The 16,212-nt window shown below is 63.0% G+C and overlaps 1 protein-coding gene across 1 annotated transcript in view; it reads left to right on the top strand.

The window, feature by feature from the left end:
• Window positions 1-16,212, top strand: part of SSPOP — a 51,873-nt gene that overhangs the window by 11,359 nt on the left and 24,302 nt on the right. The window contains 38 exon segments of the mRNA XM_042783411.1: window positions 5-211; window positions 464-619; window positions 666-888; window positions 1,227-1,315; window positions 1,408-1,482; window positions 1,591-1,682; window positions 1,757-1,988; window positions 2,125-2,277; window positions 2,379-2,516; window positions 2,597-2,779; window positions 2,915-3,065; window positions 3,523-3,676; window positions 3,770-3,824; window positions 4,530-4,634; window positions 4,908-5,093; window positions 5,168-5,295; window positions 5,621-5,762; window positions 5,960-6,113; window positions 6,510-6,582; window positions 7,592-7,781; window positions 8,603-8,764; window positions 8,847-9,011; window positions 9,653-9,832; window positions 9,956-10,078; window positions 10,174-10,260; window positions 10,263-10,302; window positions 10,525-10,650; window positions 10,855-10,946; window positions 11,646-11,819; window positions 12,108-12,272; window positions 12,434-12,686; window positions 13,740-13,786; window positions 13,963-14,133; window positions 14,389-14,520; window positions 14,702-14,847; window positions 15,670-15,764; window positions 15,844-15,896; window positions 16,067-16,209. Coding sequence (XP_042639345.1) covers window positions 5-211; window positions 464-619; window positions 666-888; window positions 1,227-1,315; window positions 1,408-1,482; window positions 1,591-1,682; window positions 1,757-1,988; window positions 2,125-2,277; window positions 2,379-2,516; window positions 2,597-2,779; window positions 2,915-3,065; window positions 3,523-3,676; window positions 3,770-3,824; window positions 4,530-4,634; window positions 4,908-5,093; window positions 5,168-5,295; window positions 5,621-5,762; window positions 5,960-6,113; window positions 6,510-6,582; window positions 7,592-7,781; window positions 8,603-8,764; window positions 8,847-9,011; window positions 9,653-9,832; window positions 9,956-10,078; window positions 10,174-10,260; window positions 10,263-10,302; window positions 10,525-10,650; window positions 10,855-10,946; window positions 11,646-11,819; window positions 12,108-12,272; window positions 12,434-12,686; window positions 13,740-13,786; window positions 13,963-14,133; window positions 14,389-14,520; window positions 14,702-14,847; window positions 15,670-15,764; window positions 15,844-15,896; window positions 16,067-16,209 — 5,240 coding nt within the window.

A 16,212-nucleotide genomic window follows, 5' to 3' on the forward strand; every position in this document is an offset into this window, starting at 1 on the left:
GCAGGGCAGCCGAGTTGCACCTCCGGGGAGGTGCCCTGCGGGGACGACAGCTGCGTGGGTGCTTTCCAACTGTGTGACGGGGTCTGGGACTGCCCGGACGGAGCGGACGAAGGGCCGGGGCACTGCCCCCTGCCCGCTCTGCCCACGGCCCCCGCTGACTCCCTGGAGACTGAGCCGACTGCCCCTCGCAGTGTTGGTGGACTTGGTGAGTGTCCTGCAAGGCGTGAGGCCGGAGGACTGAGCGCGAGGACGGGACCGCGCTCGGGAGGGCGGCGCTCGGGGCTGGGACAGAGGACGAACGAATGGAGGGCCTAAGTGGCGGGGTCACGGGCGTTCCTGGGCGAGGGAGGAGCCTCTGGAGGACGGACAGGGCAACGAAGTGCAGGAGCGGCGGGGTCAGGAGGGTGCCCGGGCGCGGAGGCCAGCGGGACCCAGAAGCTGTGGTGGGGACGGGACCCCCGAGCCCCGCAGGCCCCGCGCAGGGCCTGAGCGAGGTCCGCTACAGCACCGCCCTGCAGCCTGGTCGAGTTTGCCTGCGGAAGCGGGGAGTGCGTCCCGCGGGGTTGGCGCTGTGACCAAGACGAGGACTGTGAGGATGGCAGCGACCAGCGCGGTTGCGGTGAGCGCCCGCTCGCCCCCCCCCCCCCCCCCCCCCGCCCCTTCAGGCTCCACCCCATGGAGCGCCCTCCCTGTCCGCAGCCCCGCCCTCTTTCAGGCCCCGCCCCAACGGAGCTTCCGCCCCGCCCCTTCTCAGCCCCGCCTCGCGGAGCGCTTTCTCAGCCTGCAGCCCAGCCCTCTCTCAGCCCCGTCCCACGTGGACTGCCCGGGCTCCTCGGAGCCCCTGAGTCGTCCCCGCTCCAAATCTTCTGGGCACAGAGCTGTCCCCAAGTAGGCACTCAGGCCCAGCGCGGACCCTGCCCGCAGAGCCCCTGACTCCTCGCAGTCTTTATCCTCTCTTTTCCTCTCCTCGCCTTCGCGCCCTGGGTGGGCGGCTTATCTGGGGGGGCGGGGTGACTTAAGTCTGGGAGCCTCAGAGTCTTCGCTAGTTTATATTATTTTGGTTTTATAATTGGAGAACTTGGGCCCTCCTGTCGGATTCCAGAGCAGAGAGGGAGGGGCGATCGGAGGCCATCATGGGCAAGAGGGTGGGCAGTGCCGTGGTGGGCATGGGACTGCCCCCCCAGTTCCTCTCCTCCTGGATTGTCCCTGTGTCCTGTCTTCCCCAGGGGTCTGTGGCCCCAGCTCCTCTGCCCAGGCCTGCCTGAACTCCCTGGGTCCCTCAAAGATTTCCTCTGCAAGCTCCTCAGCCCGTATGGTGTGGGAGCACTCCAGGACACCTCTTGCTGCTTGCAGGACCCACCCAGCTGCCTCTGTGTCCTGGCCTCTTCCCCTGTGGCTTGGCTCCAGAGCTGTGCCTGCCCCCAGACCTGCTTTGTGATGGGACCCAAGACTGTCCCCAGGGCGAGGACGAGCTGGGCTGTGGTAGGAGCCTATCCCCGTAGAAGCTGAGCTGGGAGGAGCAGATGGCTCCGGGATATCTGTGCTATCCATTCGCCAGCTAACTGCTGCTTCTCCCTCCTCCCTCTCCAGAGGGGCTGTCCGCCCCTGGAGGCCCTAACGGGACAGGGATCCCCTGCCCGGAGTACTCCTGCCCCAATGGTGCCTGCATCGGATTCCAGCTGGTGAGGCTGCAGCCTTGGGTGTCCTAGGCAGGGTTGTACACTACCCGAAGGACCCTGACCCCATCCCTCCCCAGGTGTGTGATGGGCGGCCAGACTGTGAGTCAGCAGGGGGCACAGGGCCTTCCCCAGAGGAGCAGGGCTGTGGGGCCTGGAGCCCCTGGAGCCCATGGACATCGTGCAGCCGGACCTGTGGGCCTGGGGTGCAGGGTCGTAGCCGCCACTGCTCCCCTGCCAGCTCCCTGGTGCTGCAACACTGCCCTGGCCCAGAGCACCAGTCGCAGACCTGCTTCTCTACAGCCTGCCCAGGTGAGGGGCCTGGGAGATGGGAGGCCTGTGGAGATGGGAGGTCTGGAGCAGCCGGGAGAGGGGCCCAGAGGGAGGGGGCCTGGAGGGAGGGAGAGGCCAGGGCCCTTGGCCTTGTGATCCACCCACCTTCTCACAGTGGATGGGGAGTGGAGCCCCTGGTCAGCCTGGTCCCCCTGCCTCAAGCCCTGTGGAGGCACCACAACAAGGCATCAAAGGTGCCACCCACCCCAGAACGGGGGCCGGAGCTGTACCTCACTGCCTGGGAGCTCTCAGGGCACTCGCCAGACCAGTGAGTGCTGGGGCAGGGGCAGGAATGTGCGTTCAGGCTGCGTGGTGGGGATGGAGGAAGTGGGGGCCTGTCTCAGGTGACCTGTCTTGACTTGCATTCAGAACCTTGTGCTCAGGATGGTTGTCCCAATGCCACCTGCTCTGGTGAGCTGGTGTTCTGGCCCTGTGCCCCCTGCCCTGTGACATGCGATGACATCTCCAACCAGGCTCAGTGTCCTTCTGAGCGGCCCTGCAGTCCAGGTGAGGCCCGGCTGGAAGTAGCTGCAGGCTTGGCTGGGTGCAGTGGTCAGGGACAGGAAGCTGACGCTGGGTCTCCCCAGGCTGCTGGTGCCCCAAGGGGCAGGTGCTGGGCGTCGAGGGGGAGTGTGTGTGGCCCTGGCACTGTCCCTGCCTTGTGGATGGTGCCCGCTACTGGCCTGGCCAGCGCATCAGTGCCAACTGCCAGGTCTGTGTCTGCCAAGATGGACAGCCCTGGCGCTGCCGGCCCCACCCAGACTGCACCGGTGAGCTCCTCCACCCTTCCCTGGGTTGCCTGGACCCTCCTGGACCTCGGCTGGTCACCCTCCCCTTCTCCAGGCCATCAGCCTGGTTCTGGGAAGACCACCCTAGTGACCCCAGAACCTTTGGTTCCCCCTCAGTGGACTGTGGCTGGTCGGCCTGGTCCCCGTGGGCCGAGTGCCTGGGCCCTTGTGGGAGCCACAGTGTCCAGTGGTCCTTCTGGAGCCCCAGCAATCCCCGCTCTTCCGGCCATGGCAGGCAGTGCAGGGGAATCCACCGCGAGGCTCGCAGGTACGGCCGCAGCTGCAGGGACCCAGCCCCCAACCCGGCGGCCACATGGGAGCCTTCTTTCGGGGCTCTCACCTGCACCTGTGCCTGATGCCCAACCCATCTCTGGGAACCCGGCCCTTTCTACCTCATTGTAATGCCTCCAGGCCCACAAGGGGTAGAGGGAGCTCACGGGTGCAGTGACAGAGACACGTTTGGGCAGGTGTACCTCTCTGGCTGTGCCCTAGTGATGCTTGTTGGGGCCGTAGCAGCATCTGTGGTCTGAACCACTGGGGTTGGTTTCACTGAACAGGGGTTTGTACAGGTTGCCCCACTTTTGGGTCAGTTTCTTTTGTAGAGGGCAGGTGTGGGGTGGGGTTATAGGGTGACTGTCTGCAAACCCCTCAATCCCAGGCAGAGGCCTGGACATGGGGTTGCAGCGCTCAAACGAGCCTGCTCACTGGGCCAGGACTCTTCCCAGGTGCCAGACGGAACCCTGTGCAGAGTGCGAGTGGCAGGGCCGGGCCCTCCGAGCAGGGCAGCGGTGGCGCGGGGGCCCCTGCGAGGTGTGCAGGTGTCTGCACAACCACACTGTGGACTGCTCCCCCTACTGCCCGCTGGGCGGCTGCCCCCAGGTGAGGGGCGAGCGGGAGCAGGGAGGTGGGCTGGGCCTGCAGCGCCAGCCCAGGCTCAGGACACAGACACACGCCTGACTCCTGTGCCTGCAGGGCTGGGTCCTGGTGGAGGGGGTAGGAACAGCGTGTTGTCACTGCATACTGCTGGGTGAGTGGGGCTGGGGGATGGCAGGGGGGCCCTGAAGTGGGGAGGAGAGGGACCCAGGGCTGGGAGCACCTGGGGGCTGATGCTCCAGACTACGAGGCAGGAATGGGGCCCCCGAGTGGGAGGGATTCTGTGGGGCGGTCCTCTGCCTCTGAGATGCCCCCATGAGCTCTGGCTCTGGTTATGCTGGGGCTTCCCTGCTCCCCTCAGAGCAGGCAGGATGCTGTCAGACTTTCCCGAGAGCGTGGTTACCCAGTACCTGAATTATAAATGAAGCAGGAAATAGCTGAGGCCCCCAAATCAGTGCACCCGCAGGCCTAGTTCCTTGTCCTAAATGTGCACCCACAGTATGCCCCACCCCAGCCCCCTTCTGCTGAGATTCAGACAGACCCATGTAGATTGTTGCCCAAGTGTTAACTGAACCCCGTACATTGTGCTTCCACTCAGAGGCTCAAAGACATGCCCTGTTAGGCCCACAGCCCTGGATCGGGCACAGCTGCTAGGGTCTGCCCCGAGGTGGCTCTGGACAGAGAGCTTTGTTGTCTGTTCTCTGAATGTTCAAAGAAGGTGAAAACCCCAGTTCACACCCATGGAGGAGGACCCTTTCCTGCTGGAGGTGTCCCCAGCTGCCCCCCCATCCCTGAACTGAAGTCATAGGACAGGAAGTACTCCAAGAAGTCGGGGAGCCATCCGTGTCTCCCTACACAGGAGAGAACCAGACAGCCCACCCCATGGCCACTCTGGCTCCTGCTCCTACCCCCAGCCCCCAGATTGGACCCCCTCTGGCCACCTATCTTCTGCCTCCATCAGGAGGTAAGGGGGTGAACTGTTGGGGTGGGGGTGGGGGAGACTGCAATCCCAGGAGGGGAAGCAGGACAGCTGGGGTATTTGTGTTGGGGGGGCAATGGCCATTCTGTGAGTATGGATGTCACCCCACTTAAGTATACTCCCCAGCTCTGTCCTTGGATCTCCCTCCTGTCCTGGGCCAATGGTTGTTGGGGGCCCTCAAATTCCCAGATCCCACTATGGCTCCTGACTGCCCAGAGGATCTGGTCTCCCTCAGTCCCCTCCTTCTTCTGCACCCAGACCCCTGCTACTCTCCTCTGGGACTGACTGGGACCCTACATGCCGAGACCCAGCAGTCGGAGCACCTGGCCCGGGCTGCCTTCCTGGGGGCCCCCACCGAGGGGATCCCTGGGCAGGCCCACCCTGGGCCATACACCCCACCCCCTTTCCTGCAGCTGGACCTGCACCAGCCCCAGAACCTGACCGGTCAGTGCAGGCAGGGTGGGGCGGGGACAGGGGCTGGGTTGTACCCTCAGCCCTGCCCCTGCCCTGCCCCCCAGGTGTCCTCGTGCAGGGGCCGAGAGTTGTTGCCCAGGACAGCCTCAGCTTCTCACTGCAGTTCAGTGGCCATGGCCTCCGCTGGCATGAGGACCGTGAGGTTCTGTTTGGCCCCCTGCTCCCTCCCCAGGTACCACCTTTGGAAGCCCCTGTGAGCCCTCAGTCTTTGGATGGTTTGGGGGCCTGTGTCAGATGCAGGGAGTGGGTTGTGCATTGTTGGGTCAGCCTGAGGGAGTTTGGATGGGGTTTGACCCTAACAAGGGAGACAGCCTCAAGAAGCAATCTGAGTCAGGCATAGATCCGGCTGCCACCCTTGGCCTAACCAGTCTGGGGAAGTGGCAGGACCAGAACCCTGCAGCCTCCATGGGCCCCGATGGCTGGTTACAGCTTGGGTGGGTGGAGAGAGGAGATGAAGAGCAGGTGCAGTCCAGTGAGTGACTGCCATATATCCCCAGGCCTCCCCTGGGCGCTGGGACAGGCTGAGCCCCACAGTGTGGGCCTTTAGCCGGATGGTGCAGGCGCAGCACGTGCGGGTCCGACTCCAGAAGCCCCATGACAGTGTCTCTCTGCGGGTGGAGCTGCTGGGCTGTGAACCAGGTAGGGGTGGGGCTGGGGGTTCAGGAGGGGCTGTGAGCCAGGTGGAGATGCTCTGGCAGGGCTGTGAACCAGGTACGGGGTGGGACTGGGGTCCACGGCATGGCTGAGGGGCCGGGGAGGGGCTGTAGCTAGATGTGGCAGAGGGGACCGTGTAGGGAGGGCAGAAGCCCTTAGCGTCCTGTACCCCACATCCCCAGCATCCCCACCGATGGTGCCTCTGTGCCTGGGAGCTGTGCCACGCTGTGCCAGTGGTGAGCATGCCTCGAGCGGGGCCATGTGCGATGGTGCTGAGGACTGTGCCGATGGCTCAGATGAAGAGGGCTGTGGGCCTCTGCCTACCGGTGCCAACAGGTACACACCTGTGTGGGGCTGGACTACCTTCAGCCCAAAGTGCCCTGGCCCTGCATAGAGATTCCACGCCTTCGTCAAGGGTCTGAAGGTCAGGGCTCCAAGCCTGCTCCTGGCTCACGAGCTTCAGCATCACCTGGAACTTGTTGGAAATAGGGGTCCTCAGGCCCTACTCACACCTGCCAAAGTGGGGCTCTGGGGACAGGGCCTAACAGCAGTGGTGGTGGGGGGGGTGGCGGCAGTGGCAGTGGGGGGGTTGGCGGTGGTGATGCCAGTACCTGATACCCCTGGAGAACCCTCCTGAACCTTTCTCCTCTAGGCCCAGAACACTGACCTCCACCTGGTGGGGGGTCTGAGGCTGGGGGGCCCTGACACCCCCTTGGTTCTCTCCCTTCTCAGGGTGCACCCCACAGTGAGGAGCCCGGGTCCCTCCTCCACCCAGCCCGGGCCACTGGTCACCCAGCCCTTGGAGGTGAGACAGGGAGACCCAGGTGGTAGGTGGGGGGTATGGAGGTGTCTAGTGTCACTCACTGCCTCCACCATACCCGAGCCCCCTCTGTGGACCCCCTCTTCACTTGTCCTTGCTCATCGGTGTGCTAAGCCTCCTGGGGCTTAGGCTGGGGAGACGAGAGGCCCACCCAGGGCAGAAGGGCGTGCCCACAGATAGCAGTGCAGGGGAGCTGGTGGGGGGTGGGGGTGGCGAAGGCTCGGGGCCTTCCTGGGTAGGAGAGCTGGGCTTGAAGAATGGGGTGTCTGTAGGTGAAGAAAAGGAAGCAGGGAATGCATGGAGCTCCCAGCACATGCGTGATGTAACTGTGAGTGTGTGAGCGCATATAGGAGTGTCTGAGTAAGTGCTGGAGTGTGTGTGTGGATGTGTGAGTGTGAATTGTGTGAGTATCCATGTGAATAAGTATGAGGGGTATGTGTTGCATGTGTTAGTGTGAAAGTGTGTGTATCTCAGTGGAGATGTGCCTGCTTGTGTGTTAGTGTGTCTCTGTGTGAGTGTGTGTGCATGAGTGGAACCACATCCTGGCTCAGTTCTGCCTTGTGCTTGGGCAGAGGCAGGTGGATGAGGGGAAGGGACGGGGGGGAGGTTGGAGGAGGTGGGCCCATGGGGGAGTCACCGACTGGGCTGAGCCCTGCTCTCTCACAGGGTCTGGGATGGACCGACCTCTGGCATCTTCGGCAAGGGTCATCAGAGTTCCCCACAGGTATGTACCCTGGCTCCAGGCTTCCCCTGCAAGCCCACCCTGCCCATGAGTTGAAGCTTCTGGTCCCCTGACCTGTGACCTCCCCCTGATGTGAGGTGCATCCAGGAAGGAGTCAGGGCGTCACTTCTTGTGGGAGGGAACCCTGGGGACCTCACCCTGCCTCCTGCCCCCACGGAAGAGGAGCCAGCAGGTCCTCTCCCAGCCTCCAAGGTTCCTCATCTGAGCTCTGGAGAGTCCTTGCCACCAGTGGCTGCCATCCCCACACCCCAGCCTGAAGCCAGGACCCTTCAACCAGGAATTGTAGTGGTGCCCACAGGCTCAAGTGTTCATCTGGAGCCCTTTCCGCCCACGCAGTGTGGCCCCGGGCAGGTGGGCTGCTCGGTGCTGGGCTGCGTGGAGCCAGAGCAGCTGTGTGACGGACAGGAGGACTGTCTGGATGGCTCTGACGAGCATCACTGTGGTGAGCAAGGTGGGCATCTATCATGTGCTGTGGTGCCAGAGGGCCCGAGGCTCGAGGAAGCCCCGGTTCTTGTTTCTGGCTCCATGGGAAAGGGCAGGAGAGGCTTCAGGTGGCAGGGAATGAATATAAACAGCTATGAAAACAGCTATGACAACAGGGGTTTGGGGAATGGTGAGGGGGGGATTGGGTAGACCATCCGTCTGTCTGTCCATCTATCCATTACTTTCTGTCCATCCATTATTCATTCATCTGTCAATCTGTCAGTCAACCCATCCATTCATTAATCTGCCTACCCATCCATCTGACCATCTCTCAACTAATCTGTCCGTCTGTTCATCACCAGCCTACTTGTCCGTTTTTCCACCTATCCTTTAGTCTATCATCTGTCCATTTGTCCATCCGTTTGTGTTTGTCCATCCATCAGTTCATTCATTCATCTGTTTGTCTATCTGAACAACTGCCCATCCATCTATCCAGCCATCCGTCCAGTTCAAATAAAATGCTGTGCTCGAGGCGTATGGCAATCCCCAAAGGGGAGAAATTCAAGGAGAGGCCAGGGCAGCAGTGGTGAACTGCTGTTACGGCCACGCTAGCCTCTCTGGATACCCTAAGGGCTTTGACAGCTGAGAGACTGGGTGAGAGGCCGGTAGAACAGCCATGCTCTCTGCCTCCAGCAAAGGAAAGTTGGGCAGCATTGGGCATTGAAGTAGGGAGGCCGGGCCTCCCTGCTCAGCATACTCTGTCCCGTTGAGCTTGGGGTGGAGGACCCCACCTGCTGTCCAGCCAGAATAAATGACTGCTTCTCCCTTGCTCCCCAGCAGCAAGCCTCGGGTCGTTCCCGGTGTCCACAGTGGCCCTGCTTGGGTTGCCGGCGACCTGCTCCCCACAGCAGCTGCGCTGTGGCAGTGGGGAGTGCCTTCCTGCCTCACGGCGCTGTGACTTGCAGCCCGACTGCCAGGATAGCTCCGATGAACATGGCTGCGGTGCACGTGGACCCTAGGGCCTGCCTGCCACTGGCTGCCCCAGCCCGACCTGACCCCTGACCTGTGCCGTCTTGCTCTGCAGTGGACTGTGTGCTGGCGCCCTGGTCTGGCTGGAGTGGCTGCAGCCGCAGCTGTGGACCTGGTCTTGCCGTGCAGCACCGCCAGCTGCTGCGGGCCCCCCTTCCTGGGGGCAGCTGCCGAGTTGACCGTGTCCAGAGTCGGTCCTGCTTCCTCCGGGCTTGCCCAGGTAAGCCGACCCCAGCCCTCTCCAGAGACAGACCCCTGGCCTCGCTTGGGGGACCCCAGGGCTTCAGGAGGGCAGTTCCTCCTGATGTCACAGCTGTAGGCCTGTGAAGGCCATTGGTGCCGCCCGTCATCCATCCCTCCACCTAAGTGGCCCTGGGTGGAGCTCGTCCCCTGGGAATGACAGTGATCCATTTCAGAGGGCACTCTGAGGGTCCAAGGAGGTGATAGGTGAGAGTCAGCCGTCATAGTGTGCAGTTTGTATCTGGGTGCACCTCTGGGTGCTGAACCGTCCCCACCCATCTGGGCACAGCAGAGAGGTTTTCCATACTGGGGCAGCTCTTCAGCCCCCATCTCTACTCCTAGCCTGTCAGGGGCACCCAATTTTCACTCCCCACTACCAGAGGTGCCCTGTGCCACAATTCCCATGGCCCCAGCCCCTCCCAGGGACCTAGATGTCCCTGATCGTCCCTGGATGCACATCACCCGTGGGAGGTACCCCGAAACAAAGAGGATGCAGGAGCTCCTCTGAGCACTGCCTTGCTGGTGTCAGCCAGCTGGGGGTCTCTTTGGCTGCCCACCTGCCTCGGAGAAGTCGTGCCTCTTGGTCTCTACCTGGCCCCTGCACATTCCTGCTTCCCGCAGTGGCTGGGGCATGGTCTGTGTGGGAGGCCTGGGGGCCCTGCAGTGTTTCCTGTGGGGGTGGTCATCAGAGTTGAAGGAGGAGCTGTGAGGACCCCCCACCCAAGAACAGTGGTGCCCCCTGCTCAGGGGCCTCCCAGGAGAGGGTACTCTGCAACCTGCAAGCCTGTGGAGGAGGCTTCGGTAAGGGGCTGGGGGTTGGGCTGGGACGGGAGACATCCAAGGAGGAAGCCTGTGGGATAGGCAGTTGGGGCAGTCCCTGGGCCTCTGGTGGCCCCAACCCCGACCTACTGCTGCTTCCCCCAGACTGTGGGCCAGGCCGTGTGCACGTAAATGCTGAGCTGTGCCAGGAGGGCCTGGTGGCCCTGTGCCCACCCTCCTGCCTAGACCTAGAGGCCAACAGCAGCTGCAGTGGGCGCTGTCTGGAGGGTGAGGCTGATTCAGCAGGGGATGCCACAGCTGAGCCCCAGAGCCTTATCCCCACCTGCTCTCCTCCCCCGGCGCTGAGTGCCACCCATCCCTAGGATGCCGCTGCCCACCGGGGCTGTTCCTGCATGATGCCAGCTGCCTGCCCCTCTCCCAGTGCCCCTGCCTCGTCGGGGAGGAGCTGAAGCCCCGGGCGAGCTCATTCTTCTGGACAACTGCAGCCAGTGGTGAGGGGCACCTTCCGCCTCCGTGTCCCCTTCCCCACATGCACCCCGCAGACCCACGAGCACCCACGCCTCCTGTGTGTCCCCTACCCCACATACAGCAATCCCACACACACCCTGTGCACCCATGGAGGAGGCAGGCTGGGGAAGCTGGGAGGACTTGGAGGTCCTGGTGGGGATATGATCATCCCCCATCCTGACGTCATCACCCTCACCGCCCTGCAGAGTCTGTGAGGAGGGGGCTCTTCGGTATGAATCTGGGGGCTGTCCTGTGCCCTGTGGCTGGTCAGCCTGGTCCCCCTGGGGTCCCTGCGACCGTTCTTGTGGCTCTGGAGTGAGGGCCAGGTTCAGGTGTGCTTGGGGGGGCGAGGAGGGAGGGAGAGAGGTTGGGGGTTGGAGAGTAAGCAAGGGGGATGAACATCTTTGTGGGGACAGTGGGGTGTCCAGCCAGGCAGGCAGGTCTGAGGGGATGGGGTTGCTGGAGCACCGAGGGGCAGAGGAGGCAGGGGGAGGGTGGGGGATAGGAGCTCAGGTACCCATGCTGCCTCTTCCCAGGTCTCCCTCCAACCCTCCAGCCACTGCCGGGGGTGCCCCGTGCGAAGGGCACTGGCAGGAGCTGCAGGCCTGCTACACGGGGTGTGGGACAGGTATAGCCACACAGCCAGCTTGGGGGAGGAGGGCAGAGGGAATGGGTGGGAGTGGGGGACATAAGGCGCCTCCACCTGTTCCTTTCCATCTTCCCTCTCTCCAGTCTCAGGAGCCCAGTGGGACTAGACCCCACTGACCATCCCCATCAGGAGACAGGGGCCAAGGTGGCCTCCCCAGACTGGAGATGCCGGCCTAGAACTGCCTTCAGGAGATGGGCTTTGAGTGGGAAAGGGCGGAGTCCCGGGCTAGGAGGGCCTCCTCCCACTTAGAGAGGCGGGGCCACAGAGTGGACAGGGCTGTGGCAAAGACCAGGGGAGAAGGGGCCTGTCAGCGGCTGGCCAGATAAGGCTTGGCGATGAACTGGAGAGCCCGCAATGACTAAGGACAGTGTCTGGAAGGGTGTGGATATGAAGATGGGCAGGGGGCATGCCCGCGTGGACCTGGCAGCGAGGTCCATGATCACAGGTGTGGGGATGCCCCAGAAACCTGCTCAGAGCAGGGGAGCAGGGGTGGGACTCTCAGTGAGCCAGTCGGAGCAGAAGCTGCCTGGAGGCCCAAGGCCTCCCAGTCCTCACTAGCCCTCCCCTGAGCCCCACGACTCCCCCCACAAGCTGACCCTGTGATCCCCAGTCCTCATACCTTCCAGCCCAGCTTGGGCCCTGCTGCCATAGGCCTGTCCCTTCTGCCCCACTCCACAGAGGTGCCAGGCTGGACGCCCTGGATGGCATGGTCGCCCTGCAGTCTTAGCTGCCTTAGTCCTGGCAGGGGGCCGGGCTGGCGACATCGTTCTCGACTCTGCCCCAGTCTCCAGCCCACATTCTGCCCAGGAGAGGGCACCCAGGAGGAGCCCTGCAGTGCCCCTGTGTGTCCAGGTGTGCGTCCTTGGTCCTGTGTAGCCTGAAGGAGGTGGAGTGGGAGAGGAGAATGACCCCAGGGGTGGTTCTGTACATCTGGGGAAGGTCTGGGGAGGGGCTCTGGTGGGTCTGGCTGTTGTGCTTAAACTTCCCTCCCTCCCCAGCCAATCCTTGGACACGCAGCCCAGGTTAAGGGGCAGCCTAAAGGAATGTTTGGGACCATCCTGTGGGTCTGATGATCCAGGCAAGTCCTCAGCTGTGGGCCCACTGGCTTCATAGCTCTTTCCCTTGCCCCATCTCTGGTAGTGCCGAGCACTTGGGGCCCGTGGGCTCCCTGGTCCTCCTGCTTAGTCTCCTGTGGTGGAGGCATCCAGACACGTGGACGCAGCTGCTCTGGGCCAGCTGTGGGAGACCTCGAGTGCCCAGGACCCCACAGCCAGACGAGGGACTGCAACACAGAGCCCTGCACAGGTACCATGCCTCCTACACAGCTGGCCCTGTGCGGCCCCCACGCCCACTCCCCCACGCTTACAGCTGTGGTGACTGGACTGCCACTCTGCTGTGCCTCCCACCCCTTCCTCAGTCCCCTGGCCACCCCTGCCTCTGTTGAGATGCCTTTGTGTCCTGCCCAGCCCAATGCCAGGGGGACATGGTGTTCCGCTCGGAGGAGCAATGCCTCCAGGAGGGCGGGCTGTGCCCTCGGCTGTGCGTGGCGCAGAGCCCGGGAGTGGAGTGCTCAGGTTCCTGTGCCCCCGGCTGCACCTGCCCCCCTGGCCTCTTCCTGCACGATGCGCAATGCCTGCCCCTCAGCCAGTGTCCCTGCCAGCGGCATGGGCGCCTCTACCCGCCCGGAGCGGTGGCTCAATTGGACCACTGCAACAACTGGTAGGGTGGGAGTGGGGGGACGCAGGGAGAGGGGCGGGCACTGGAGAGGGGACGACCTGAGGCGGCACCGAGGCTCTCCTCAGACACTTGCATACTCCACGCCCCCTCCAGGCAGCTGGGAGGAGTGCCAGCCCTGGGAACACTGGGGAGTGGGATCCCGCCTCCCCCGTAAGGAATAGTGTTCCCTTTTGACATACGGAAATACTGAATCTCAGACAGATGAGGCCTCTTATGATGAACTCTGTAGGACAGAGTAGAACTGCCCCACGGGGTTGTAATCATTGCCACTTCTTCTGGTGAGTGGTTGATGCAGTGGAATCGCCGATGTTACGGTTAGAGCCAAGCGCTTCACCACTGAGGCACCAGGGCACCTTAGGAACCGGAAAGGGGCTTCTAATCTCTCTTGTTCCTTTTTCCTGAATGTGAGTCCTCACCTACTGGAGACCTTGAAGCGCCTTGAAGGAGCCCAGGAGCGGATACCAGGCTTGGCCAGCAGAGGGCGTGCTCCCATCCCCACTCCCCTCTTTCCCCACCTTTCCTCCTCTCCACCGGCTAGCTCTTCGGTCCTCTTCCTCTCTTTCCTCCCCCTTCCCTTGTCTCCTCCTCCTCCTCCTCCTGTCTGGCTCTTCTTTCCCCGTTTTGGCCCCTTTCCTTTCATTTCCCTCCCCTGGCCCCATCGGAATTCTGTCTTCATTCTCCCTCTGCCCCCAACGCTTTCTCTCTGGCCTTCTTTCTTAGATTCTTTTGCTGGGACCTCCATTTGACCAATAGGTTTGAAAGCATTTACAGGGAAAACTAAAAATGAAGGAGAGTGCCCGTCCTTGCTGGGGTCTGCTGTTCCTTTACTGGTCTTAGAAGTCTCTTGACATTTCCAGAAATGTCTGATAAATGAAAATGAAATAAAAACTGGGAAGGATGGTGCCCTGGGGAGCTCACAGTTGGCAGAGGCTTCTCAGGTGGTCATGGGTCACTCACTCAGTTTCTCGGGATCTGGGGGTGAGGCAGTTTGTGTGTGCCAGCCTGGGCCAGGGCTCATGGGTGCTCTCTCCACAGCACCTGTATCTCTGGCAAGATGGAGTGCACTTCTGAGCCCTGCCCAGGTACCCTGCTCAGGCCAGGGAGTGGTGATGGGTCCACGGGCACCACGGGATACTGACTCCTTCAGAGAAGATCCTGGGCTGTGGTGGTTCCCATAGGGATGTGTCCCAGTGGGCCTTGAGTGAGGCTCTGGAGGACAGCCTGACAAGGTTGCACACATACCTCCTTTCTCCGGCAGTGGCCTGTGGCTGGAGCCCCTGGAGCCCGTGGACTGCCTGCAGCCGAAGCTGCAACGTGGGCATTAGGCGGCGCTTCCGAGCACGCACTGCCCCGCCAGCTGCCTTCGGGGGTGCTGAGTGCCAGGGCCCCGACATGGAGGCTGAGTTCTGCAGCCTGTGGCCCTGTCGGGGTGAGAGCTGATGCCCACGTCCTGAGACTACCTTAAAGACCCTCCAAGGAGAAGCCAAGAATAACCCAACCCTCCACCCCAGAACCCATGAGCTGCCCTGAGAGATGGCCTGAGAGAGCCCTCAGAGCTCCTCCCGAGAGCCCAGCCCTGGAGCCTGGGGAGCCCCTGAGTAGGTGTGAGGCCCTGGGTGAGTATGAGGTCTGAGGGGACAAGGGACAAGAGCCTTGGCCTGCAGTGACCTGGGCCCACCCCCAGGGCCCGGTAGGGAGTGGGGACCCTGGTCTCCGTGCTCCGTGCCCTGCGGCGGTGGCTACAGGAATCGCACCCGAGGAGGTGGCGCCCACAGCTCTGTTGATTTCTCGACCTGTGGCCTGCAGCCCTGTGCAGGTGAGGCTGTCACCACCCCTGGCCAGCCTAGGCCTGTGTCCAGGGCCTGAGGTACCATCCACCCCTCCCTGTCCTCATCGCCCCTAAACACCCTTCTCCCCTGCTCTGTGCAGTGGCCAGAGCTGATAGCTCTCCCAGGAGGGAGCCCAGGGGCTAGGGGTGGTCATTTCTGGATCTCCAGGGCCAGTGCCTGGTGTCTGTACTGGGGACCAGAAGTGGCTGGACTGTGCCTTGGGTCCTGCCTCCTGTGCAGAACTGAGTACCCCCGGAGGGGCTAATGGGACCTGCCGCCCTGGCTGCTACTGCCCACCAGGGACACTCTTGTTGGTGAGTGGGCTCTTCAGAGGCCACAGCTGGCCTCCTTGCAACCTGTGCAGACCAGGGCTGGGGGCCTGGGACTGCATGCGGGACCCTGAGCTCTGGGGACGGCATGGATGTGAAGTCCGCTCCTTTTCTGGGGAACTGGGAGCCATGGCCGTCTCATGCTCTGGGCCTTGGGCTCTGCTGTATGGTGACGGTGGCTGCTGCAGCCCTCGGAGCTCTGAGTGAGCACCTGCTGTTTGCATGCACTGGGCAGGCTGCACTGTGGGGACGCAGGGCACATCGCGAGGAAGGCTGCGGCTAGGGAAAGTGGGCAAACACCCCGAGATGAGGCAGAGTCCTGGGCCAGACAAGATGTGTGTGCCCCAGATCCACAAGGGTGGGTGGGTGTTGGGGGTGCACAGAGCAGGGGGCTCTCATCTTGCCCACAGAGACTGTGGGTGCCAGGAGCAGGGAGATGCCTGCATCTGGGGCTGTGGGAAAGGGAAGGCCTCGTGGGCCCTAGGCTTGGTGCTTCGTGACCTGGCAGTGCATTCTGAGACAGTTCCCATTTGTAAGTGTGGGAGTGGGCGAGGAGTGAACACCGGCGACAGCTGTCCCTCTCTCTGTGCACACGGCCTCCGTTTTTACTTTCTGGAGGAAATGTGACTGATGCTGCACCTTGCAGCACAATTGCCCATTTCCCGATTTCCTAGCAGACCTCACGTTTGCCTGGACTGCAGGTGTTTGTGGAAGGTGTGGGAGGGCAGGGCCTGAGCTTTGATGGGGGGACGGGCCTGCTGGGCCCCACCTGGGAGCCTCACGCCAGCGGTGGATCTGTCGCTGCAGAACAACGTGTGCGTGCCCACCCGCGACTGCCCCTGTGCCCGTGAGGGGCGCCTGCATGCGCCGGGCAGCACCGTGGTCCTCCGCTGTGAGAACTGGTGAGACTCCCCAGCGGCCTTGCCCCACCCCAGTACAACCGTCCGTCTCCTCCCCTCCCAACCCTCGTTGGTCTTCCAGCTCCTGCGTGTCTGGGATGATCACCAACTGCACCTCAAGGCCCTGCGCGGAGGGTGAGGAGCAGAACCCGCTGACTACTGCCCTCTCCTCCCCCTGCTCCGGGACGGCCGCAGCGGGCCCAGCCCGGCCGGGAAGAGGCCTGGAAGGGGATAGAGCGCGGGACGCGGGGCGGAGGCCGAGTCTGCGGCTCCGCGCCTCACGCTGCCTCCTGCGCGCTGCGCAGCGCCGCCTGCGTGGTCGCCGTGGACCCCCTGGAGCGAGTGCTCCGCGTCCTGCGGTCCTGCCCGGCGCCACCGGCACCGCTTCTGCCCGCGAGTCCCCAGCGCGGCGACGTCCCCGGCCCCGAGCCCGCCAGCCCCTCTCTGCTCA

Source organism: Orycteropus afer, unplaced genomic scaffold (genome assembly GCF_000298275.1).
Source record: "Orycteropus afer afer isolate SDZICR_OR568_19922 unplaced genomic scaffold, OryAfe1.0 scaffold01074, whole genome shotgun sequence".
Taxonomy (NCBI): domain Eukaryota; kingdom Metazoa; phylum Chordata; class Mammalia; order Tubulidentata; family Orycteropodidae; genus Orycteropus; species Orycteropus afer.